This window comes from Sminthopsis crassicaudata, chromosome 1 (genome assembly GCF_048593235.1).
Source record: "Sminthopsis crassicaudata isolate SCR6 chromosome 1, ASM4859323v1, whole genome shotgun sequence".
NCBI lineage: Eukaryota > Metazoa > Chordata > Mammalia > Dasyuromorphia > Dasyuridae > Sminthopsis > Sminthopsis crassicaudata.
Genome location: NC_133617.1, coordinates 748,683,145 through 748,707,594, shown reverse-complemented (window position 1 = coordinate 748,707,594; position 24,450 = coordinate 748,683,145). Strand labels below are relative to the sequence as shown.

Below are 24,450 nucleotides of genomic sequence, written 5' to 3'. Positions count from 1 at the left end.
TTTCTTATTGGCACAAAAGAAGAGTTTAAAAATAAAATAAATTTGTATTGAAAATAAACAAAACACTAGTTATGGGGGGGTGTTATAATTCATTTGAGGATTAGTGAAGAGCACCTCTGTATATGGAGAAAACCCCAGTGGCTCCTTGCCTCCTGCCTGCTTCTCCTCTTTCCAAGCCCATCCCGACCACGTCTCGTTGTCCAGCCCGGGACTTACTCGCTCATACTCATCCTTGGCTTTGCTCAGCATCTCCAGGATGTCAATGGGCCTCTTTTCCTGGTGTCCGTTGGCTCTGCTGGGACTCTGCCTGCCATTCGCCGCCTGTTGGCACCTTTGGGTTTCCTGTTCCACCACTCTAAAATCAGGAATTTAAAAAGTGGTCATCAGCTCTGTAATCTGTCCTCAGAACATCTTGGGAGGCCCAAGCCTTGGGAGGAGACAAGTCTAACAACATTTAGAATGGTACAAACCCACTTCATATTTGGTCAGTTATAAACCGTGAATTGACATGTGGCTATTTTTTTATGGCATAAGCAATGAATATACATGGAAAACTTCCCATCAGAAGGTTTGGAAACAAACCAAACAATGCGTAACGGCAACAAAAATTCTGAATTTAGGTAGGATCGATGAAGAGAAAGGGGAAATGTAGAATACTCTGCAGTAAACTAAATCATAAATCCCACCAGCCACTGCTTGGGAGAATGACTCTACACAAGAAAGCCCAACATGCAAGGCTTGTACAGAATCCAATGCAGAAAAAAGGCTTTCCAGAAAAACTTTTAGTATCTAAGTTGTACCCCAAGCTCCGTGACTAGTGCCCGGGACGTTTCAAGACCAGAGAAGCATCATTCATGCCGCTGTCCGGACAAGGAGAGCTGGGAGCGGGGCCCAGCCAGGTCGCCGGCTGCAGCTCTCAGAAGGGCAGTGCTGCTGGCCCATCACACACACAGGTCATACCTGATTTGGATCTCTTCAGTCTTAGATATGTTTGGTCGCACCCCTCATCTCTGAATCATCTCTGCCTTCAAGGACTCAATGTGGTGAGCCTAGGCCAGCAAGTTCAGCGCAGCCCAGTACCAAAGGCAGTCTCTACACAGAGGACTCTCCATTTTAACAAGACAAAAAGCAAAGATACCCATGCTTTTGGCAGGATGGAAAAGGTGCCAAGTGACAAGGAGCTGCCTCCCCCCTTTAAATAAACCACGTCTGACTTGCATCAAGAGTTCAGCTAACTAGCTGTAGAGGAGGGCAGGGCGGGAGAGCTGCCATCTGAGGGGTCCCTCTAGAGCAGGGGACTTTTTGTATACAACTTTTCATCTGGAATCACTCTCAACTCCACCTTATAAAAAGTTCCTTTTTAAAATGCAAATAACTTTGGGGAGGTGCTGGTAGTCCTTTGTGAAGTCTGGGGCTGGGGGAGGAGAGTCGGGTCTCAGCAGGGAGCAGAAACAACAGAGGAGAAGGGGAAGGGGAAGGGGAGAGATCTGAGGCTTGCCCCCCAGGAAGGTGCAAACAACTCTACTCTTGCCCCAAAGACCCAGCACTCAGATGAGATCTAGCCACAAGATATAAGGGAAAACGCTGGAGTCAGGAGATTTGAGGGGGAATTCAGCCTCCAACAGTGACCATGAGAGTCCCGAACAAGTCACTTCCTCCCATTTTAACACGGGTTTTATGCCTGTGGTGTTGACCTCACAGGCTTGTAGTGAGATCCTCTAAGTAAAATGCTTTATTAACCTTCAAGTGTTCTTAAATGCTGCTGGGGCATGATTATGGTGGCTTACAATGTCTTTAGGAGCTGGCCACAATTTTTAAGAGTTTCTAGGATCTGGTTTCTTTTTTTCTTTTCTTTCTTTTTAGACTTCAAAGCCCTTTAATCAATCAGTAAACACTTGTTAAGCATCTACTTATATATCAGGCACTGGGCTAAATGCTGGTGATACAAAAGGAGGCAAAAGACAGTCCCAGGCCCCAATTAGCTTACATTTTAATGAAGGAGATAAGGTACAAGTAAATATACACAAAGCATACTATAAACAGCTTGTATAGGAAACACTTAACAAAGGGAAGGCACTAGAATTAAGTGTAGGCTACCAGTAAAAGAAGAGATTCTTATTTGGGACTTAAACTGCATTTTAGGCAGCAAGGTGTGAAAAGACTGGAATTTTTTTTTTTTTTTTTTTTTTTTTTTGCTTTTTGTGTCTTTTAATGTTGTTTACATTATATAAAAATCATAGGCTGTCTTTCACACAGGTTTATTTCTTGTTCTAAAATATGACTTGCTCATGTTTATATCGCTCATCTTTAATGTCACTTTCTTTTGATTAAAGCTTTTTTTAAAAATTAAAATAACTCTAACAAAAACCCCGTGTTCCAAATTTATTTCCTTCCCTTCTCCCCACCCCCTTCCCCTAGATGGCAAATAATCCAATATGTTAAACATATGTAGTTCTTCTATACATATACGTACCTTGGTGCACAAGAAAAATCAGATCAAAAAGGAAAAAACTGAGAAAGAAAACAAAATGCAAGCAAACAATAAAAAAGGTGACAATACTACGAGGTGATAGGATTGAGTTTTTTAACTTGGACTCCATGGACTTGTTTTTTTTTTCTTCTCTTTCAAAATATTTTGGTAACTATTATGTCTCAATACAATTGGTTTCCTTTGTAATATCCTATTTTGTACATTTAAAAACACTGCTCTGAGGATTCTAACAGTACCCCCAGACCCAAAGGCCCACACCAAGTTGGTGAAGAGCCAACCATTACTCTAGAGAAAATACATCATATACTCAAACCACCAAGTCCCGTATGATTTTGCACCCCGAGCAATTTTTCAGTTGGGGATGGTGGGTAAACAAAACCATGGCCCAAATTACCTGCTAGGGAGAAAGAGACAGTAGGGAGAACATTCATTTCTCATAGATCAGCCAGGACAATTATGGAACTAAAAGGTGGATACTTACTTGGCCATGAGCTTGGCTATGCGGTGACAGTCATTCTTGTCATAAAACCAGATACTGTAAATTGACACTTGAAAAATAAAGAAAAAAAAATAAAATGAGAGAAATAGAATTTTCCATAGGATCATGATTCAATGGACAGATCAAAGCAACCCATGACCACCATAAGTATATCAGAGGAGACTGTCAGCCCCCACACATGGATTAGTATAGAATAAAGTTCCCCCCAAAGGAAAAAAGCACTGGGACCCCGAAAACTGTCTCCAACTTGAAGAGAATCATTTCCAACAACCCCAAGCTAAGAGAAATTATTTGTTCCATTGTTCCATTATTCTTTGTTCCATGAACCATAGCATCTCTGACAAGGGATTTCTCCCCAACTTTATGGCTGAAGATGAAAACAAACATTTATTGCCACGTGGTAAAAAACTTGGGAAATTGTAGGATTTTAATAGGAGGTACATCAATATTGAAAAATTCTAAATATTTAAACTTTCAACTATTGCCTTTTTAAAAGTCTGCAGCATTTATACTACTAAAGTCATTAAAGTACCAAACTATACTAGACTTTAGAGCTCTTAAACTTTTTTTTCCAATACAAAACTCATTCTGTATATAAAACCTGTCACTTCAGTCAAGAGGTAGGCCAGCTTCCTTTGTCACTCGTCATCTAGGGTCGTGGTTGGTCATCGCATCGATCAGAGCTGTCCAGTCTTTCACAATTGTTCCCCTTTACAATGTGACTGTTATTGGATAGCGTTCTCCCATTTTGAACATTTCATTTTATACCAAATCAGAAAGTCTTGTGAGTTTCTTTGAAACCATGCCTTTCATAATTTCTTTCAGCTCCCAAATATTCCCTTGCTGTCATGTACCATAGCCTGTGCAGTCCATGCTCCAATGGATGGGCACCTCTTTAAGTTGCCAGGTCTTTGCCACCCCAAAAAGTTGCTAATATGTAATTGTTTTTTTGGACAGATGGGTCTTTTTTTCTCTATTTCTCCCCATCTTCTTGAAGCACAGACTCCAGAGTCACCTGACACTTTGTATGTAAAGGTAATCGCAGTGATCGTATCATTTCTGAGCACTGAACAAAAGGTCTGACCAAGGAGCTTTGAAATTTTAATTAAGGGAAATAAAATTAACAAAAAGAAAACATCATACTCCAAAAGAACTTCATTTTGACTCTATTAATCGATGGGTCTTAGTTTATGTTTATTATAGTCTTCAGAAAAGAAGTTTTGGGGGAAATATTTCAAATAAACAAAATGTACAGTTCTCCTAAACTCCCCATATCACAGCTGAATACTGATTCACTAATTTCATCACTCCATTCAAAATGCAAGTGAGGCCACAAAGAACAAATCCCATTGGAAGCTAACTGTATCCTTAAATTTTTCTTATATTTGGATACATCAATATGACTTCCAATGAAAGAAATTTCACACGCAAAATGTGTCAAAATGAACAGAAGGGTACATAGTTTTTGTGATAGAGTAATTAAATGTTTTCACAGGGAACTTCCAAATGAACTTCAAAAAGGAAATATGGATCATCAAAACAGTTCAATCACAGTCAACAACTCATCATGAAACTGGGCCTTCATTTTGCCATTTTTTTCTCCTTCTGCAAAAACCTAATCGTAGCCACAAAGGCAGCACATTCGTGTTATCAAGGGACCCTTTTCCACCATTCTGACGCCCCTAAAAAGCTTTTGCAGAAACTTGTTTGCTGAAGAAAAGAAGATAAGAAACTTGAAATGAGAGCTTAATGGGGGAAATGATAAGAGTCACACTCGATTCTGCCTAAAAGAGCTCTGCGGAGGTTCAACCGCGCTTGCCAAAACCAGGCCTGTCTGCCAACATGTCAAAGGCTTCACTTCCTGCGCCGGCAATGAGGCAGAGGGAGCTCCCAGAGAGTCAATCAACGTCACTCGAGAGAAAATGCAGACAAGCTGAGAGATAACACAGAGCCACGAATGCCGCTCTCCTCGGCCCTGATGGGACAAGAAGGCACGACCTTCGCCAAGGGGCATCTTCCAGTTAAATTCATTTTTTGGGGGGGGTTCTTTACATAATGCATTTATATAAAGCAGTTAAGCCCTTACTATACGCACAAGGAATTCTACTAAGGGGCAATAACATCAAGGCAGAAGTCCTCCAGGTTCTGCTCTCAGGAAAATTATATCGGGATGGGGAAAGGTCAGGTCCAGAAATAACCAAGCTGCAAAGTTACTGCAAGAGATACCCAAATAATCCAAATAAAGATTTTGAGAAGTAGGAGGAGGAAGAGGCCTTTTGGGTGGAGGCAGGAGCCCTGGGAAGGGACCCCTATGGGGAAACTTCTAAACAGCCATGCCCACCAGGGCCTAAGGCTCAGGCTAGTCCCAGGAGCCCAGGGGCACAGAGTGGGCAGGGACCCCAGAGGCTGTCACATAGCTATTGTTCATCAAGACAGAGCAGGACTGGCTGGAATGTAGAGCATGTGAAGGGAAACAAGAACCAGTGCAGCTAAAAGGTATGACTGAATGAAGCACTGGTTGAGCACCTACTGGAAACAATGGATCCATAATGTAAATCACCAAGGTAAACTGAGCACAATGACAATCCTGGCCCCAAAGAGATGAGGAAAAAAAACAAAAAACAAAACACCTCCCCACACTGTACCGCAGTGAGCAGCAGGAAGAATATGAGTCAGGAAAGCCCCAAATCACATCCTGTCTGAGAAACACCTTTTAGCTGTGAGCTTGGGCCCTCACTTACAACTTCTCTGATCTTCAGCGTCCTCCTCTGTGAAACAAGGACATCACCAAGACTATCTGCCTTTGGGGCTGCCACGGGGCTCCAAGGAGATCATGGATGATTAACGCTCTGCAAAAACTTGCTTAAAGTATTTTTTGACAATTATAAGCACTCAAGGCAGTTATCAGAGGGAGAAATCAAAGCTCTCTCTAGTCACTTGAAAAAACATTCTAAAGCACTACGAATTAGGAAAATGAAAATTAAAACAACTGTGGTACCACCTCCCATCCATCAGATTGGCTAATAAGGCAGAAAAGGAAAATGATAAATGCTGGAGGGGATGTGGGAAAAGTAATGCACTGTTGGGGACCCACCCCTCCATCCTGGAGAACAATGAGGAACCATGCTCAAAGGGCTATACGACTCTGCTTCCCCTTTGATCCAGCAATACCATAACTAGATCTGTATTCCAAAGAGATTAAAGAGAAGAAATAGAGAAGTCCGTCAACTGAGGAATGGCTGAACGAGTAGAGTAGGGTGTATGACTGTGATGGAACATTGTTATGCTGTTGTGCTATAAGACATGATGAAGGGAATGATTTCAGAAAAACCTGGGAAGATTTGTATGGGCTGAAGATGAGTGAAGCTTGCAGACCCAGAGATTGTTGTCCTTGGTAACAGCAATATCAAGAGCGAAAACCTTGGCTACTCTGATCAATACGACGATCCATCACAATTCTAAAGGCCTCAGGATGAAAAAAGCTACCCACAGCCTGAGAGAAGTGATGGCCTCGGAGGGAACACGGCAGCACGGCTTTCTCTTTCTTTTTAATCCCCAGAACAGGGCCAATGTGGAAATGTGTTCTGCATGACTTCACGTGTGTAACGAGTGCTGTACTTCTTGCCTCCTCAAAGGGTAGAGATTTTGGAGGTGAAAAGGATTTCCTTCCTTATTTTGTTTCCAGTGCTTAGCACGGTGCCATCCACAAAGCAAACACTTAATGAAATGCTAACAGAAGAGCTGAATGACCTTGAAGTTCTCTGGAGAGGCTCTAACTGAGGAGTAGGGGTCACTATCATAGAGCCTTTTCTGTATTATTATGAGAAGTGATTTTCAATTATGAATAGTTTATAAGGATGTTGACTGACCTACGGAGACAAAGAACTAGAAGCACTTTGGTACAATGGAGAAAATGTGGCTTCTGGCATCCAGAAGATCTGGCTTCAGATGCCAACTTGTACGTTTACTAACTGCGTGACCCTGGACAAGTCACTCAGTGTCCTCACCCTGCTCCAGCTCCTACAGAATTACAGGGTCTGCTCCTGTTGGCTGCCTCAAAACAAAGCCAAGTCAGGAGGCCAGGGAATGGGGGAACCCAGTCACACTGTGGGGACTCTCTTCTTCAGGCTTCCTCTGTCCAAAGCAATAGCTGGAAGAGAGCTTGGCAGTCACGCAGCCCAATGCCCTCACTTCACAAATAAGGAAACCGAAGCTCACAATGGGGGCTAAGGGTGAAAGGCCAAGCATGTGAATCCCCTGTGTTCTTTCCTAGTATGGAGAAGGCAGGTTGAAGGGAGCAGCCATGACTGAAAGGCCGGGCCGGAGAATAGGCAGATCTGGAAGCTCACGGGTCAGTTCTGCCCAGCACCAGGGGCTTCCCTTTGGCAGGATTCTGAGAAATTCAGGCACCGTCTCATTCATCTCTGGGTGTCGGCCACCAAGGCAGGCCCACGACACAACACCAACTCGTCTGAGCTGCGACTTTGAGTTTCTTGAGCTTCTGAGCTGAGCGGGCTTCTTTTTGCTCCTTTTAGTTTCTTTTTTCCCAACAGCTGCTGCTTCTTTTCATTTTCATTTGCACAACAGGTTTCATTATATATTCTCAAAAGCAAAAAGAGATCAAAACCAAGTACAAAGACGAGGCCTTTCAGGCTCTAAGCAGAACAGCAAATTCAAAAGGAACAAAAGGAAAATGAAATGTATTCTGGATGAGCTCAACAAGAAACTCTGATCCACCATAAAGCAACTCCAAATAACATTGAAATGGTTTTCGATGGAAATCCCATCCCAGTAAGTGCTCATGACGTCACGTCTCAAATGTTTCTACAGCATGAGTTTTCATCTGGTGTTTGTGAACTTGTGTTTTTAAAAATCTTTTGCTAAGTGTATTTCAGTAGCAGTGGCTTTCCTTTGTGACTCCATGGATTTTATTCCATTCATTAAAAACATAAATTCTGAGAAGAGTCCACAGTTGTCAAAGGGGCCCGGGACACCCCCCCCCAAAAAAAAGGTAAGAAAACGTAGTGTAAATATTTTGAAATGGTAATGAATTCAGAGATAACAAACCAGGGATTCAAGAAGACAAGAATCCAGCAGCCAGAGCTTGGTGACACTCCTGAGCTGAGCGCTTCCCCCACTGCCAAGCTGCGGCCTTATCTTGGCCCAGGAGGCCGGACTAATGCAAACGCCACCCAGCTATCTGCTTCGCTGATCAGAGACAGACAAACTATCAGGGTGTCCTCTGGGATGGAGGCCGGCTCTCCTCCAGGGTCAGACGTATTCTACTAACATCTTGCTGAAGTGACAATTTGTAAGCGTGGCTTTCCTCTTGTTTCTCTGAGAAAGATCTTGACGGGGGCCCACAGAGCTTCTGCCCCGAGCCTGAGATCCTACTTTTGGGACCTGAAGAAACTCAGCAGCTGCTTGTGCTGCCCTTCCCGTCACGCCACGGGCCGCCTCTTGTCCTGAGCTGGGAACAAGGAAACGCACTGCGCCGTGCCCCTTTCCTGTCAGCACCTGAATTTTCAACACCAGGTAAATGAGTCTCCCTGGCTCTACGGAGGAACTAATTTTGATTACAAACCCTCTTCATTGGAGGCCAGATCGCAGATACAAAGGAAAGGTTGTGAGCGAAATGGAAACACAGGCAACCCTCACGCAGGCTTTTGGAGGTAAGTTTTCATGATATTTCAATTTTATATGTTTTAACTTCTGATTTTCTTCGGCAAAATTAGCTAAAGATCAATGTGGTAATAACAAGGCATCCGGAATCAAACATTTTCTCCAAAAAAAGACAAATTCAACTTCTGCCTCCAAAGCCTTTACGTGTGTTAATGGAGCGTTCTTTGAAACCTGTTTTTTGTTTAAACTGTGTCAATCTGTGTCAGAGGGGGCATTTCTTGCTTTTGGAAAGGATGGAACAATCTCTTCACATACCTATCTGTGTAGATATGTTGAAATCTTGATGGCAATACTATTCTACGTAATAATTCTAAAATACAGAAAGTGCCGTTCAGAAGCAAAGATGGGGGCAAATGACACAAGATTAGCAGACGGTAATTAGGACAGAGGCAAGAGCAAGTGACTTGTAATTAGTGAAGATATAAGCCCGTATTAACAGGAGGACACATATAGTTTTGTTTGAGATAAAGCAACAATTGCTTCCAACAAACTACATCCTCTCTCTTGAAAACCCCAAGGGAAGCAGACCAGCGCGCCCACACCCGGGCCGGCCGACCGAACAGCTGGCCTTGGAGCGGCCCTGTGTCCTGCTCCTAGGAGCAACGAACTGCAGACAGAGAACAAAGTCAAGGTCCAAGCTTCCCTACCTAGGGAATGAGGGGGTCAAATGTGGTCATGAAGGGGTCTTCTAGTCCCTCAGTCAAATCCCAGAGTGAGATTTTCTATGCTGAAGGTAGAGTTAAGGCTGGCATCTCCGACCTCACCAGCTGTGTGACCCTGGGTAGGTCCCTTCACCTGAGTTATCTTAGTTTGCTCATCTATAAAGTCAGCTGGAGACGGCAATGGCAACCCTGCCAGGATCTCTGCCAAGAACACCCCAAATGGGGTCTTGGAGAGGCAAAAGCCAAAAAGAGGCCGAGGAGGAAGGGCCTTCTGCGCTTTCTGGCAGAGACCTGAGGTAGGAAGAGCTGGAAGGAGGTCGTGGTAGACGGGACAAGGGCCGGAGGGCGGCAGGGGAGGCAGAGTGAGTGGGGATGAGTCCGAGGGTGACGGGAAGTATGGCAGGCCCTTCCCCAGAAATGGGCAAGGTCAGCAGAGGGACGGGCTCTGCCCTGCAGGGGAGTGAGCCAGGCCCTGCACACCCAGTTTGGAAGGTCTGATGGAGAGAATGGGGCTGGGTTCCAGATCTGGGTCATCTGCACAGAGATGGTGATTACCAAAGTGATGGGAGATGTTGGGGGGTCACTGTGCAGAGCAGGCATGGAGATGGCCCAGGGCAAGCCTGGCTGGGAAAGGGGAAGGTGGTGATAGCGAAGAAGACAGACAGGAGAGGGCAGGACCAGGGAAGGGAGGAAAGGCGCCGTTGCCGAATGCCGCAGAGAGGGCCCGTCCAATGGGAGTGGGGGGCAGGACGAAGAAGCCACAAGGGCCAAAACCCCGATAACGGCCGGCTCTTCCTCGATCCACACTTCTGCTGAAAAAATCCTGAAATGGGAAGGTCTCCTTAAATCATGCTAACAGGCCCGGCCATTTCAAATGGTTTCTTGGTACACTATTCCCTTAAACCTTTTAGATATTTGGTTTCCATCTGGGTGGCAGGCTGCCACCTGCCCTGTGTATGTGCCCCTGCTGCCCTCTGAACACTGGCTAGCAGGAGCCAGCTGGGCAGGTCCAGGCCCTGGGGCATCACAGGCACCGCGGAACAAGATCAAGGGTGGCTCTAGCATCCACAGAATGTTGGGGATTTTTACGAAGACCAGACCCAATCAGCAGCTGGGAGAAGGTGCGGAGGGCTGGCAGGGCCAGGAGGGATTGCAGGTCAGAGGGCCACTGAGGCAGGACTGGCAAACATGAAAATGATGCCCACCTTTGCCTGTCCAAAACACAGCTCCCACCCTGGGCTGTCTGGCGTCTCAGACACGTTCCCCTCCTGGGGGACGCCACCCCAGGATCCCCAAGGCTAAGCCAGGAGCGCATCCTCCAGCAGCTGCCAGTGACCAGGCTGAAAGTTTCGGCAGAGGTCTAAGCCTCAGCTCACAAGCTCACAATCTCCCGGGCAGCCTCCCTGTGCTCAGGGGGCCTCCCTGGGCCGTGGGCTTAAAGACCTCTGATCTCACTTTAGGAGGCTGCTCCCTACCCCAGGAGTGAGAGCTCAGAGGACGACCATGGCTGTGTCACAAACATTCTGTGGCAAGTTCAGGCGCCTCAGGCAGGGCTGGCCTCCTCCTAAAGGGGAGGCTCAAGAAAGCTGCCACCTGGGGCTCTTCTGAGCCCCTCTGCCCCTTGGTCCCTGGAGATGCCACCTTGATTTCATGGGAAGGGGGGGGGACGGGGAGGGGGGGGCTGCTGCCACAACACAGGGAATTGTTTCTATGACTTCTTAGGCTTAAAATTGTGACTGAGCGGGGACAAGCCCATAGACAGGAAGCTGAAAGGATTTAGAGTGGTCATTGCTGAAGAGATGAGGAAGCAGGGGGGGGGGAGGGCATCTGAGTGTCCAAGGCAAGGCCACGCCCCCTGCTCTATCCACTGCACCACTCTGCCTCCCCCAGGGCATCAGTGACCCTTGTACGAGCACAAAGATGGCCCCAGGCCTGAGTTCAGCTTCTGGCTCTTTAGGGGCTCAGAACCCAGCACTGATGACAGAGATTCCTGAAGTGAGCCTCCAAGCCGTAACCCTCAAGAGCGGGCCTCCAGCCTCCAAACTTCACAGCATTTCCCACATCCCACTTCGGCTTACGGTGGGGACTTCCAAAAGCCCAAATAGCTAAGGCTGAAACGTTCTCTCTGTCTCCCAAAGACCCCCCCCCACTCCACACAGAACCCTTTGGTTCCGCTCACATCCACATCATCACTCAGGTTATGAGGCCAGCTATATCCTCAGTCCCAGGGTGTCCAGCTAAATAGGAACCAACTTTTTCTGGAAAACATGAAATTACGACACTTAACATTCCATTCTACCTGTGAGCCCGCCCTCGTTTCAACAGGCAGCTTTTGTCATTAAATCTGGGCAATGACTAACATTAAGAAATAATAAGCCCGACAATTCCTATTCAGTAAAATGTCAGATTTGCACATTTCACCTCCTTACAAATCTGGGTCTGAATCACAGTAGATTCGTATTTCCCCTTCAACATCCAAGTGAACAGTTATTAACACAGACATCCATCTGCATTTCGAAAGCACTAAAGAGTTGGGTTTTTTCCAAATTTATCCACAAGATGAATTATCAAAGAGGCAAAGGACAGGGTAATTATCTTGACAGATGAAGTCACTGAGAAACTAAGAGATTCGCCTTCTTTCTTCGAAATTTAAAAGTAAAGCTAGGAAGAGAATCCAACAAAATTTCCAGCTTTGAATAAGTTTCGATGCTTCTAGATTTATAAAATATTGGAAAATAAACAACACACAGATCTCAACTGTGTCAACTCCTTACCTTTGAACCAAGAAGCCTGCTAAGAGCAAAAAAAAGTTCTTTCCCCAGAGAAGTTTCTCTTCCAAGTAGAGCCATTTTTCTAGCAAGAATCTGCATTTCGATACAACCTGCAGACGTGGGATGATCTAGGTGAACAGCGGGCATAACAACTCAGGGCTGTAAGCAAGGACTTGCAAGAGATGGCAGCAATGGGACTTCAGAGGGCTGGAGGGAGACCAGCGAGAACAAGTCCCAGGGTTATGAAAGGCAGGAACGGCTCCCAGGTTTGTGAAGGGGCAGGGGTGCCCTCCTGCATTTCATCCTCGAGGAAATAGGCAGCTACCAGGATTCCTGAGCAGGGCAGTGCCCCGGTCAGACTGCTTGGGCAGCTATGTGAGGGAGGGGATGAAGAAGAGAGACTGGAATTAGTGGTCCAGTCAGGAGGTGATTGCCCATTACCCAGGTAATGGCTGTGAATACAAAGAAAAGCAGCTCAGGGCAGGGGAGGGAGGGTGTTCCAGTGCACAGGATCCTGGATTCAAATCCCATTTTGGACACTTAGTTGTGTAATCCCGGGCAAGTCCCTTCCAATTCCAAATCTATGATCCCATAAAAAGATGAATTTGAGAGAGGCAGAATCAGCTTTCTGGATAAAAGAGAGGGCAATGGCAGAATCAAGGCTGACTCTCAGGTAGCCAACTGGATAGATGGAAGGAGGATGGAGTCCTTAAAAGAAACACCAGGTTGAGGGAAAGGCGGACTTTAAGGGGAGAATAAGGGATCCAGATATCCTGAGTTTGAGCTCAGGCAAGAGATAAGTGAAGCTGGATGCCCAGAAAGGGCCTGGGCAGAGCTCTGAGGGACAGAGAGGATGGTCACTGAGAAAGAGGAGGGCTGAGAACAGCTCAACACTTCATATTTTGCTTCAAAAAGTCTGTTGGTAACCTTAGAGAAGCAGTTTCACTTAAGTAGTGATGGCTGGTCCAACATTTTGATTAAAAAAGTCAAAGTTTGCACAAGGAGGGGATGAGGTGAGATAAACTGTCCTGGAGAAGATGACCTGGTTTTTTAATGTAACTCAGTTTGACTCACAAGTCTGCTGTGGCAGAAAAAAGCTAACTCAGCAGAAGAACACATGAAGAGAACGTGAAGAGTGCTGGGAACACAGCAGGTGACCAGTCTGGTAATCTGGACTCCATTCTGGGGACAACGTTTCCAAAGGATGTGATGAGTCTGTACATCCAGAGGCCAGACGGTGGGATGATGAGGGGGACACAGGAGAGAAGGCTAGGACAGGAGGAAATGGAGAGGAAATGGGGGCCATGACTGGCTGTCCCATGGAAAAAGGATTAGCTTTGTTCAGTTTGAGTCAGTCAGCAGGCCTAAAGGCACCTACTATGCATCAGGCACTGGACTAAGTGCTGGGGAAACAGAGAAAGGCACAGGCAGCCCCTGCCCTTGAGGAGTTCCCAGGCTGCTGAGGGAGACGTCATGCAAACGACTTGGGGGCAACTGACTGATGGAGACTGACATCAAAGGGGAGAGAAAGGATCCAGCATCCAACGGCTGGGAAAAACTGCTACCAAAGGACCCCACAGGGCAAAGCCAGAAGCCAGGGGAGAAGTTATTGTGGGTCAGACTTCTGGTCAATGGAGGGGAGCTTCCTAAGGATCCAAAGGCTACCTAAAGAGAAGAGCTTGTCTCGGGAGCCTTCACTGGGGAGCTAAGAGAGGTCTCTTCCTGCGCTGCTTCTGGGACTCCGTGCCCATCAAAGGCAGTAAATAAAAGGTGTGGCTTCATGTCCCACAGCAGGGACTAGCTGGTCCAAAGCTTCCCCAGCATAGCGAGCTTCCTTCCTTTCCTTTTTAAGCCACCCCAAGTTCACCATTCTAGCACTGAAAACATTTCCCTCCAATCCAATTATGGCGGTCCTCCGAAGAGCTGCTCTTTCAAGTACCAGGTGCAAATCCGCCCACCTCGAGTGCCCAGGGAGAGTGGCTTTAAGAGCAGAAAGAAGGGCCAACCTGCCACCGCAGGGGGCACACACAGATTCTGCCTGGCTTTCTACGTCCACAACGACAAGGACCCAAGGGGATCCCATCTCTGAGCTTATTTCAAAGAAGGCCTTGGTTGTGCAAGGGGCAGACAAGCCTTGGAGGGGGCTGGGAAGGACCAATTCAAGTAAAGACTTTGTCTTACAGAAGCAACGAGCTGGCACGGTGGGGGAACAGGAAGAGAAGAGCTCCTTTACCACAGGCAAACTACAGGCACATGTTCAGGAAACCCTCCCACCTGCATCCAGACAATGGCACCTCTTCCTGTCTAGATCATATTTGTGCTTTAGAAGTTTAGGCTGCAGGGAATCAGAAATGATTACCTGTGCACGCTCAGTTCCCTGGAAGGAGAGTCACCTTAATGCTGTTCCAGGGAAGCTCTCGGATCTGTGCCCCACTTTCCTGCTGCCACAAAGGCAGCCCCCCCACCAGCCAGATTTAACAGTGAGCTGTGGCTGGCTTCGCATATTGAGGAATACTACAGGTTACCACCTGAAACACCCCCAATACCGGGACCCCAGAGAGAAGACATCGTTACGCCAGATATCATTGGAATACAGGATCACTGGTACTCACAGCTGGCGTTTCTGTAGAGAAGAAATGGCTCATGGAGCTGGAATTCCAAATCTTTGTTCACTGGTTCCACGAGGTTTGTCATATTCAGCCGATTCACGATTGTGAAACCATGGAAAGGTGAAGCTGACCTTAGTTTTAATGGGGAGAGAAAAAAAAATCACATTTGATCCTGGGATTTTGCTCACACTGCCGAAACGCCCATCCCTTCGACTTCCATGAGCACGTTATGCAGGCTCGTGTACAGTGACCGTCCCCCTCGGCCGCTGTGAATGACTCAATGACAGCCAGCCTCACCTTCCAAAAGGAATCATCACCAATCAAGACCCACACTCTGAACCAGACAAGGGCCCCGTCCTCAGGAGGTCACACGGTAACTCAAATGTCTCAGCGAGGTCCCAAGGCCCACCCAGCTTCTCCCGGGCCTGTTGCCACAGGTAAGGGTCACCACCCCTGTCTGGTGGGCAGACCGGAGCCCGGCACGTATTTGTGCGTCTTCACATGAAGTGAAGGAAAGTGCGGTTAGCCTGTTGAAGGGATGAGCCGTGGAGCCTAAGCAGGACAGCGCCTGAGGGATGCGATCGTCACAGAGGGGGCCAGCTCTGGGGCGGGAGGGCTAATGACCAACTGCAGCCTGGGGGGAGCCCGACCTTTGTGATCTGGCCAGAGTGAGGGAGGCGCCCGTCTGGGCAACCTGCGGCAACCACAGCCAGATGGGGAAGAAGCCTTTTCCTTTAAGTGACTCTAAACCAAAATAAGCCCAAAGCAGCCAAATATAGTTCACATGACACAGCCGGACTCCCGGTGCTTCAAAGAGGGTTTCTGAATGAATGTGCAGAAAAGAGGAGTACGCTCGCCGGCAGACCAGGGCAGCCTCTGATTTTCAGGGATTTGTCCCTGAATGCCGCCTTATTTCCCCACACTTGATTTCACAACACTGGGTGACTCTGCCTGGGCTCCAATGACACAGCACAGGAAAGAATAAGGCAACAAAGTGGGGGAGGGATCACAAAGGGAAAATCTTCATCTCTTCCAGCCACAAAGTCATCATAACTACATTAAGCAAACAGACAGACAAGAGCTTGAGGTTTGGCATTTGAAAAAATCTTACCTTCGGTACACGAACAGAGTCCCTTCTATGTCAGTTTTCTCCTGTAATGAAGAAATGAGAGAGACGGTTAGAGGCAGTTCCTTTTCTTATATGACTTACCTCCGAGCTGCCAGCTTGTCATCCCAGCAATGCAACGTGAACACTGGCACATCCGTTTTGAAATGTCCTCTCCAAGGCATTTGTTTTCTTTTTACATGGAGAAAGCTTGAATCAGTGGCTACTTTATTCTTAATTAGAGGAGAGGTTTAAATCGGACTCCCCGGCTTGCTCTAGTTTCAATGTTTAGCAAAGCTGGCAGAAGAAGGGAATGGGGGCTTCTCTATTGATGGCAATTTCTTTTATTTGGGAAGTTGTGCTCAAAGCAAACAACTTATGCCAAACATCTGATTTCCGGGTGACAAAGTCACCAAGATGTGTGTGTGGTATTTTTTCCCCTGAGGCTGGGGTTAAGTGACTTGCCCAGGGTCACACAGCCAGGAAGTGTCTGAGACCAGATTTGAACTCGGGTCCTCCTGAATTCAGGGCTGGTGCTCTCTCCACTGCGCCCCCTAGCTGCCCCAAGATGCGTTTTTAAAAAACAAAAATGTTTATAAATTTCCCCTTGGTACGGCGAGATAAACGCTGGAAGTGTAACTCCAGCTCCAGGCCCTTCTCTGCCCAATCCTGTCAGGGTCTGTTTCTTCATCTGTAAAGCTAGGATAACAGGACCGAGGACGTGAGCCGGTGGGAAGCCCAAGGAAAGCAGGGGGTGGCTGAGGGCCGGGCCCATCGGGGCGGCTCTCGTGCGCACCCCCCCCCCACTGTTCTTGCCAGGAAAACGCTCTGCAAGGTGCCCCATCTGTGAGCGGTAAGCAAAATGGAAACGCTGCCTTTCTCTTGAATAAGGTCAGTCCTGACGGAAAACCTGCTCTTCTTGGCCATCTTTACTTTCAAAAAAAAGCTTCCGGGTGGGACCCAGTACGAGGCCAGAGCTAAAAAGTCCTCCTGTGTATATTGTGGGGGTCTCGTCCACGCTCTCAGGTATCGCGTGTAGGCTGGGTTCCTGTGGTCTGCGGCGGCCCTTGGCCTTTCCCATTCTCCTTTGGGTTGGGATAATCAAACACAGCAGATCCACTCTCGGAGCAGCGGGGACGCTCTCTTAAACGTTCTCCAGTGGAGACGCGCGTTTTCTGGGGGCTCCCGGCCACATTCTCCCCTCCATCAGCTCGCCTGCTTTTGGGCCTTTTCTGCCTTCCCTGACCCCAGGCTGCCTGCCGGGAGGCCGCCGTCACTCACAACTTCCTGACCCCATTTTTTCTGAACTCAGACCTGGCCTGAGACACGGGTGCGACTGAGCCACTGACTCGGCCCTCTTTGCCTCAGTTTCCCCATCTGTAAAACGAGCTGGAACAATCCGTTCTCTTTGCTGAGAAACCCCAGCGGGGTCAGGAAGAGTCAGACAGGGCTGAAGTCATGGAATAACGACCAAGCCGCGGAACCGGGAGGCAGCAGAGCAGCAGCCGCTGTGCCCGGGGAGCGAGTCCGCCACTTAAAAGGCGGCGGCGTCCTGGGCCTCCGGGGAAGCAAGGGGGAGGGGCGGCGGCTGCCCCAGAGCCGGGCGCCTTCCCGTGAGCCGCTTTGCCTCCTTCCCTGGTGCCCAGGCCTGGCATGGAGAAGCGCTACAGGCTGCAAAGGGGGGGGGGTGCAAAAGGCTTCAGGTAAAACAAAGACCCTCCCATCAGGGGCGGCAGTGAGTGCGCTGCAGGGGTGGCGGTCACGGGGACACAGGGGAGAAAGCGCGAGCGCTTGGGCGGGGGCTGCGGCACGGGCCCCACTCTGGCCTCGGGGAGCCGGGGCTCGCCCCGTGCGGAGTCCGGCTACAGCCCCTTAGGAGCCCTGCCAGTCCGGGAGCAAGAACAGAAAGCCGAGTTCTTTGGTCACTTCTCTTTTTTATTTCCCCCTTGGCCGCTGATTTTCTCTCCCTCCGGCCCGGGGGTCCCGGGGAGCTCGGGACAAAGGGGTACCAGGGCCACACGGAGCTCGGAGCCCCGCCCCCGCCCCGCCCCCACGCGGGGTAGGCGGGGCTGAAGCAGACCTGCCCTCCGGGAGCTTCCACTCCTGGGGAACCTCAGATGAGGGCGGGGCCGGGGGGGGGGGGGCCTCCGCAGGCGCCCTCACCCCGGCAGTCACCCCTGGACCACTGGCTCCTCCAGGGTCAGAAGCGGGGGACGCAGGTCCTGGCCCGGCTGCCCCCCCTCCCCCGGGCAGACCCCAGCAGTCCTGGAGGAGGTTGGGCCCCCCTCCCCCCAAGCAGGGCGGCCTCAGAGCAGCTCGGGAAGCTCACCCTCCCATTTCGGAGGTGGGGACACTGAGGCCGGAAGGCGCCGTCAGGGGTGCCCCAGCGGGCTCTGGTCCCGGAAGGATTTGAACCCCAGTCCCCGCTGAGGTTTTAAAGGGCCGGCTGCGGCTGTTAGTGTCTGGGGTCGCCTGCACACAGTGGGCGCCGTGCTTCTCCGAGAGCAGCATTTAGGTGGCGCCCACGGTGCGGCTGACTGCGCTCCCGGCTCGCAGGGGAGGAGACTGAGGCTCAGCCGGGTGAGGTGGCTCCGGGTCAGGGACCCAGCCCTCGGATGGGGGAAGGGCCTGGCCCGGGGCCGACGCCAGCAGGGGCCGGCGGAGAGAGCCGAACCCGGCTGTGCCCAGCGCGCTCGGGCCCCGCCCGGCGGCCAGGCCCCGGCCTCAGTCTCTCCGTCCGCGGAATGGGCGCAGCGGCCCGGCGGCGGGGCGGACCGCGGCACTCACCCACTGGTTGGCCTCGGGGCTGAAGGTGTAGAGCGCGACCTGGCCCGTGAGGTCGGCTATGCTGGTGATGTAGGGGTCGTGGCGCCGCAGCGCCGCCAGGCTCATCTCGGCCCCAGCTCGGCTCGCCGCCTCCATCTTGGCCGCCCCCCCAGCCAGCGGCCCGGCACCGGAAACTGGGAGGCGGGGCCGCCCATTCAAACCTCCGGGGCCGCGGAGTGACGCAAGCGCCGCGGCGCAGGCGCGTGCGCAGCACCGAAGCCGTCGACGCCGACGCAGGGGCCGGGCAGCGCCCGACTTCCCCGAAGAGAAGGCCCAGCCTTTTCCTGTCCCGCCCCCGGTCGCCGGATCCTGCGTGGCGTGCGTGCGTGACGAGCACGAGCCCGTCTCTCAGGCACGCGTCACTCCGGGTGCGCCTGGCGCATGTCAGTTGGGGCCCGAGTCGTCTGGGGGTTGTGATTTTGGGAGCGGAAGCTTCTAGAGGGCAGGGGCGGCTCTCTCCCCGGATAATAAAAATAACAGAGCCGGACCTTAGCTATAATGACGTAAGGCGGACCAAAACCCGCGCCTGGGCTGCGGGGCGCGAGCCCTGGGACAAGAGCAATAATAATGATAAGACGCGTTACGACCCTGCCTGTAACTTGTTCTTGGGCCGCCAGGGGGCGCCATTGGGCAACCGGGAATCTCACCTCCTCGAGTTCAAATCCAGCCCAGACCGCCCTGGCCGTGTGACCCTGGGCGGTCCGGAACCCTGATTGCCCCAGTTTCCCCATCTTTAAGCTGCAGAAGGACGCGGCCAGTCACGCCAGTGTCCTGAAACGGTCTCAGAGTGACTTAGAATAAGTATCACGCTGCAGTGGTAATAATAACACCATAGCGCCTTCAGCCACATTTGCATTCTACTGCTGAGTAACACTAGGGGGCGGTAACACAGGAGCGGCTTAAGGAGGAGTGCGGAGGAGCTGGTCCCGCTTAGCGCTCATGGCCACAGGACGGCTTCACTTTTACGCTTTCGGAGGAAGAGTCAATGTTTATCAATCTAGTGTTACATAATGAGTATCCATGAGTCAGCGTCAGCCCTAAGGATCGTCAATAATTAGCTGTCTCCGTGACCACCGCGCTGTTCCGCCGGAGGAGCAGCTCTGAGCGTGGGCAGCGTCCTAGGGGTCCCTGAGTCACCTCCGAAGCCGAGGCCCCTCCGGCCCTTCCAGCTCGAGGCTCTGACCTGTCCCTCCCATGGCACTGCCCAGCCAATGCCGACCCCCACGGAGACAGCGGGTGTCCCCGGGCAAAGGGAAATGTCTGTGCGGAACCGGCGTTTCCACAGGGCCAAAGCACGGAAAACAGGATCTTCCCCAAACCCCAGGGGCGCTTCCCAACGAGGAAACTGAGGGAAGGGACCTGCCCAGGCCGCCCTCCGGAGGAAACTGAGGGAAGGGACCTGCCCAGGCCGCCCTCCGGGGCATCTTCTTGCGGGAAAGGCTTGTGCGCTCCTGGCCTCTCCCAAGGCCGACCTTTCACCCCTGGTTTTGAGGCCGAGCTCCCAGAAGCGGCCGCGCCGGGACTATCTCGGGGTATGGGATTGTCTCCCCCCAGTCACGTGAGGACGCCCGCAGCGGATGGGGGGGAGAACGTTTGTTCCGCCGGCCCTGAGAGTGGAGAAGCGGAGCAGGCTGTCCCCGCGTGCCTTCCCCGTCATCCCCACCTCTCACTGACGGGGAGCCCGAGGCCGACGCCTTGTTCAGCTCCGCTCACCGAGACCCTTCCACCCGCGGTCTCTGGTCCTTCTGGAAAATGAAGAATGAATGACAACATTATGTTTCCGGCACCTCTGCCCTCAAGGGACTCCCAGTGTAAGGATGGCGCTGACGGGCATATAACTGTACCAACTGTGGTTATAGCAAGGAGAAACAGACGGCAGGTTCCAAGGGAGTCATTGGCGTGGGGGGAGGGGAGTAGACACCGAAATAAACTCTTGACTGCTCTTCCCGGGTGTGACCCCCCCCCCCCCCCAGGGTCGGCCTCCTTTCAAGGTTCCGATCTCCTTCCTTCCTCCCGGAAAGGCTCTAGTCTTGGGGGTTATTTTGTGTTGCCAGGAGGGAAAGCTCTCCAAGAAAGCCTGAATGTTCAACAGCAGAGTTAAACCATCGTGGCCGCCAGCTCTGAGCGCTTCTCCCGCCCCGTCCTCTTAGTAACGAGTCAGTCACTTGGTGCCCTCTGTGCAGACTTGGTCCTCTTCCTCTTTGACTATATTGAGCTTTTCTCCCACCCGACCTTCCTGAAAGGGCGTCTTCTTATTCTCTGCCTGTTGGAGAAGCTTCAGCGCATCCCAAAGAGGGAAGAACACAGAACTTATTAACGGCGCTATTGACAGTTCAGTGGGGAACCCAGGCTGGGCGGGGCCTGCGCCCAAACCTCCTCGTCGCTACTGCAGAACTCTGCCCATTACGGAAAGGAGGGTCCTGGCCCACACTGGGAATAGAAGGAGGTGCCCCCAGCCCAAAATCTGATTCTGGGAATGCAGGAGCTTTGTGCTGGGGAGCCTGGGAGACTTATCCCTGGGGTCCTAGAAACCATACGTCATCAGAAGCAGGAGTCAAACCCGCCTTCCTGGCTCCAAGTGCAACAGTTTACCTGTTATAGCGAGGACTTGTGCTTCAGTGCCACCTCTCCCCTTACAGAGAGCTCTAATGCCCGTTATCTTACCTTTTTTTAAATATATATTTTTAATTTTATAATTATAACTTTTTTTTGACCGTACATCTGCATGGGTAATTTTTTACAACATCGTTCCTTGCACTCACTTCCAACTTTTCCCTTCCCTCCCGCCACGCCCTCCCCTGGATGGCAGGCAGTCCCATACGTGTTAAATGTGCTATAGTATATCCTAGACACAACACATGTGTGCAGAACCGAATTTCTTGTTGCACAGGAAGAATTGGATTCAGAAGGTGAAAGTAACCTGGGAAGAAAAACAAAAATTATGCACCTTATTCACCTACATGTTAGGAAACCCGGTCTCTTCCTTAATTATCTGTGTGACCTTGGCAACTCACTAGAATTTCCAAACCTCAGTTTCTTCATCTGTAAAAGGAGAAGGCCGCACTAAATTACCTCAAGTTCCTTTCGGCACGACCGTTCTATGAAATCTCCTTAGGATGTAGCCTCTAGATAGCCCTTATGCATGGATATTTTAAGTAGGTAGCCTCATACCTTGGATAGCGCTATATTTACACATAGTGAAATAGTAGTAAGCAGTTGTAAAGTCTGGGCTAGCGCTCTGGGGGGCCTCAGGAGCAGCCCGAGTCCTTGGTCAGAGGAGTGAAGGAGGCAGGAGGGCCACGTGGCCGGTCAAAGATGGAGTCGGGAATCTGGTGTCTTGTGTCTGTGGCTGAGAGCTGTGGCTGAGAGAGCTGTTCCCAGCTGTCCCAGCCCTTAAATACTGCAGTACGATTATATCCCTACGCCACACTGAGCATGGGCAACCTTTGCATCCCCACAGAGAACCATGATCTCACATTGACAGGTACTTAACTTAGCACGGTGCTGACCTCGATTTAATTACACCTTTTCAGAGTTCGGCCCTCTGCAAGCAGTTATCTATGATACTAGAGAAACTGAGGATTTTGTTTTCTTACTGCTAAAAATGTAGGGACCCAAAAGATTGAATCCTTTGCCACGCTGCCTGGAATTCCTGTCAGCCTGCCTTTATCAGGAAGAAGTTCTAGCCACCAGATCCTGGCAGATTAAAACTCAGATGGCTTGGCTGACCTTAAAAAGAGGAGCCCAGCAGCTAGTTAGTGGGCAATATGCACTAATTAGGCACTAGGGAGCAGTGTCCATTTTAGCAATCACCACAATATCAGTGAGAACCGAAGGCGAGGTGTTCAGCAGAGACACACATCAGGGATCAGGTTCTGTGAAAACAGGCTGATTAGTACATCAGCGGAAGTCACTGGTGGTCCTGCAGCAGCCACAGAGGAATCAGTTGCACCATAGTACATGTGCTCTGGCCACACATGTTCCTCACATGTATCTCTTCCATGGCCCATGCAGACTCCTTTTTTTCTGCAGATAGCATGTTTACTTTGGGGGGAGTATACCTCCATGTTCATGGGGAGAGGGAGGGATCTCCTATTGTGAATTTTCTCATTGTATTTACTTTTGAACTCATTTGTGGCTTCTGGCTGACTAGAGAAAAAGTAAATGCTTCAGTGGGGACTCTTTTGGAGTTATGGCTTTGATTTAATGTGGAACCACAGTGCCTTGATCTTGGGGTAGTTCTGGGTTGAAAGAAAGTTGGCACAGCATGTTTCTGGGTACCGATAATTTGGGACAACCTCGTCTACAAGCAGTGCGTGGCACACTTTCAGCACTGCAATTTTCACATCCAGTTCCTTCATCTCTCTGAAGATTTTTCAGTGAGCTTCCCTTTTAGCCTTTTACCCTGATGCTCACTTCTCCTCCCATCTTCCCCGTTTCTGTTTAGGGAAGCACTTTAAGACCAGAGAATCATGAATGTTTTGAACTGGAAAGGAATTTTCTCTATAATTTCATTTCTTTCTAGTATTGGAAACTGAGGCTCAGAAAGGTTGCAACTTCCTCAGTGGGGGGTGCACAGTGGCAGAGCAGGAATTTGAATCCAGGACCTCAGGCTAAAGATCCTACCTTCAGGGTACCACGTGATGTTTATTGGGGAGATTTATTCTTGTTATTTCCACACCTTCTAATGGGCTGAAAAGTCCTTGGTGTCCATTTCTGCCTCTACTACTGTCTAGTAAGTAGTACTCAGTTCATGGTTTTTGCTGATCCTATGATAAGATTCCCAATCCGATTGCTGCTCCACCTCTAATTTGTCCTTTATTTCCATAATGACTCGGTTGCTTTCCATTGCCAGAGGTACATGACATTTTAAGACCCTCTACATTCTAGCTCTGCTCTCCCTTTATTTCTTCCTCCTCTTCTTGACGCAGTCTAGATCCCAAGCCATCTGCACCACTTATCATTTCCTGATTTCATCCAGTCTTCTTCCACCTTCTCTTTGGGAACCCTCATACGTGCCGTGAACTTCTTGCTCTTCTCCATCTATCAATGTCATTCCTTTGTTTCATTCTCCAGGAAGCTAAAAGGCAATCTCTCCCTCCCTGGACATCTCACATTTCCATTTGATCTGACTGTTATAGTTTAACTTTTAGTCATTTGTTTATAGGCCTTAGTCCTTGATGCCATATTGTGAGCCTTTTCAGGGAAGGGATATTGTGACCTCTCTTCTTAGGGTCTTGGCTCCGAGCACCATACGTTTGACATCGGAGACATCTAATAAAGACTTGTTGAGCGGAATTAATTTACCCAAGGTCACCCAATGTTCACGTGCAGACACTGGCACTCTGGCTCCCAGACAGACCCTGGCCCTTCCACCACGGTGTGTTCTGCCCTCTTAAATTACATTAGCACCAAGTGAGTGAAACTCATTACTCTTGGGCAATGATTCTATCACTCAGAGTCTTTTCCTTTTTTTAAATACTATTATTTGATTGACATCTAAATGTTGGACTTAATAGGAAATTCATTTTAGACTCAAAAGTCCTTGACTTCTCTGGAGAGCTACTTAGGTCAATCAGTATGTCTCCCACTTCACCATGTGTAGCAAGTCTCAAATCTTTAAATATGTTAAAAATATTTGGCATGTGTGTGTGTGTGTGTGTGTGTGTGTGTGTGTGTGTGTGTGTAGATTTTCTGTAGGAAAAAAAACCTTTTTGCATGGTAGAGACAAATAGATGACATAGTGAATGGAATTATTAGGGCAGGGCTACAAGGGAATAGAATATATAGGCTAGGACTACATCA

General features: G+C 49.6%; 1 protein-coding gene across 1 annotated transcript in view; it reads right to left on the bottom strand.

The window, feature by feature from the left end:
- The window catches only part of DCP1A (decapping mRNA 1A), a 39,998-nt gene extending 21,201 nt beyond the window's left edge, over positions 1–18,797 (bottom strand). The window contains exons 1-5 of the mRNA XM_074284472.1: positions 18,607–18,797; positions 15,826–15,866; positions 14,718–14,845; positions 2,973–3,039; positions 217–355 (exon numbers count right to left, since the gene is read on the bottom strand). Coding sequence (XP_074140573.1) covers positions 217–355; positions 2,973–3,039; positions 14,718–14,845; positions 15,826–15,866; positions 18,607–18,741 — 510 coding nt within the window. The 5' untranslated portion in view covers positions 18,742–18,797. The remainder of the gene's footprint in view (positions 1–216; positions 356–2,972; positions 3,040–14,717; positions 14,846–15,825; positions 15,867–18,606) is intronic.
- Positions 18,798–24,450: the final 5,653 nt, after the last annotated feature.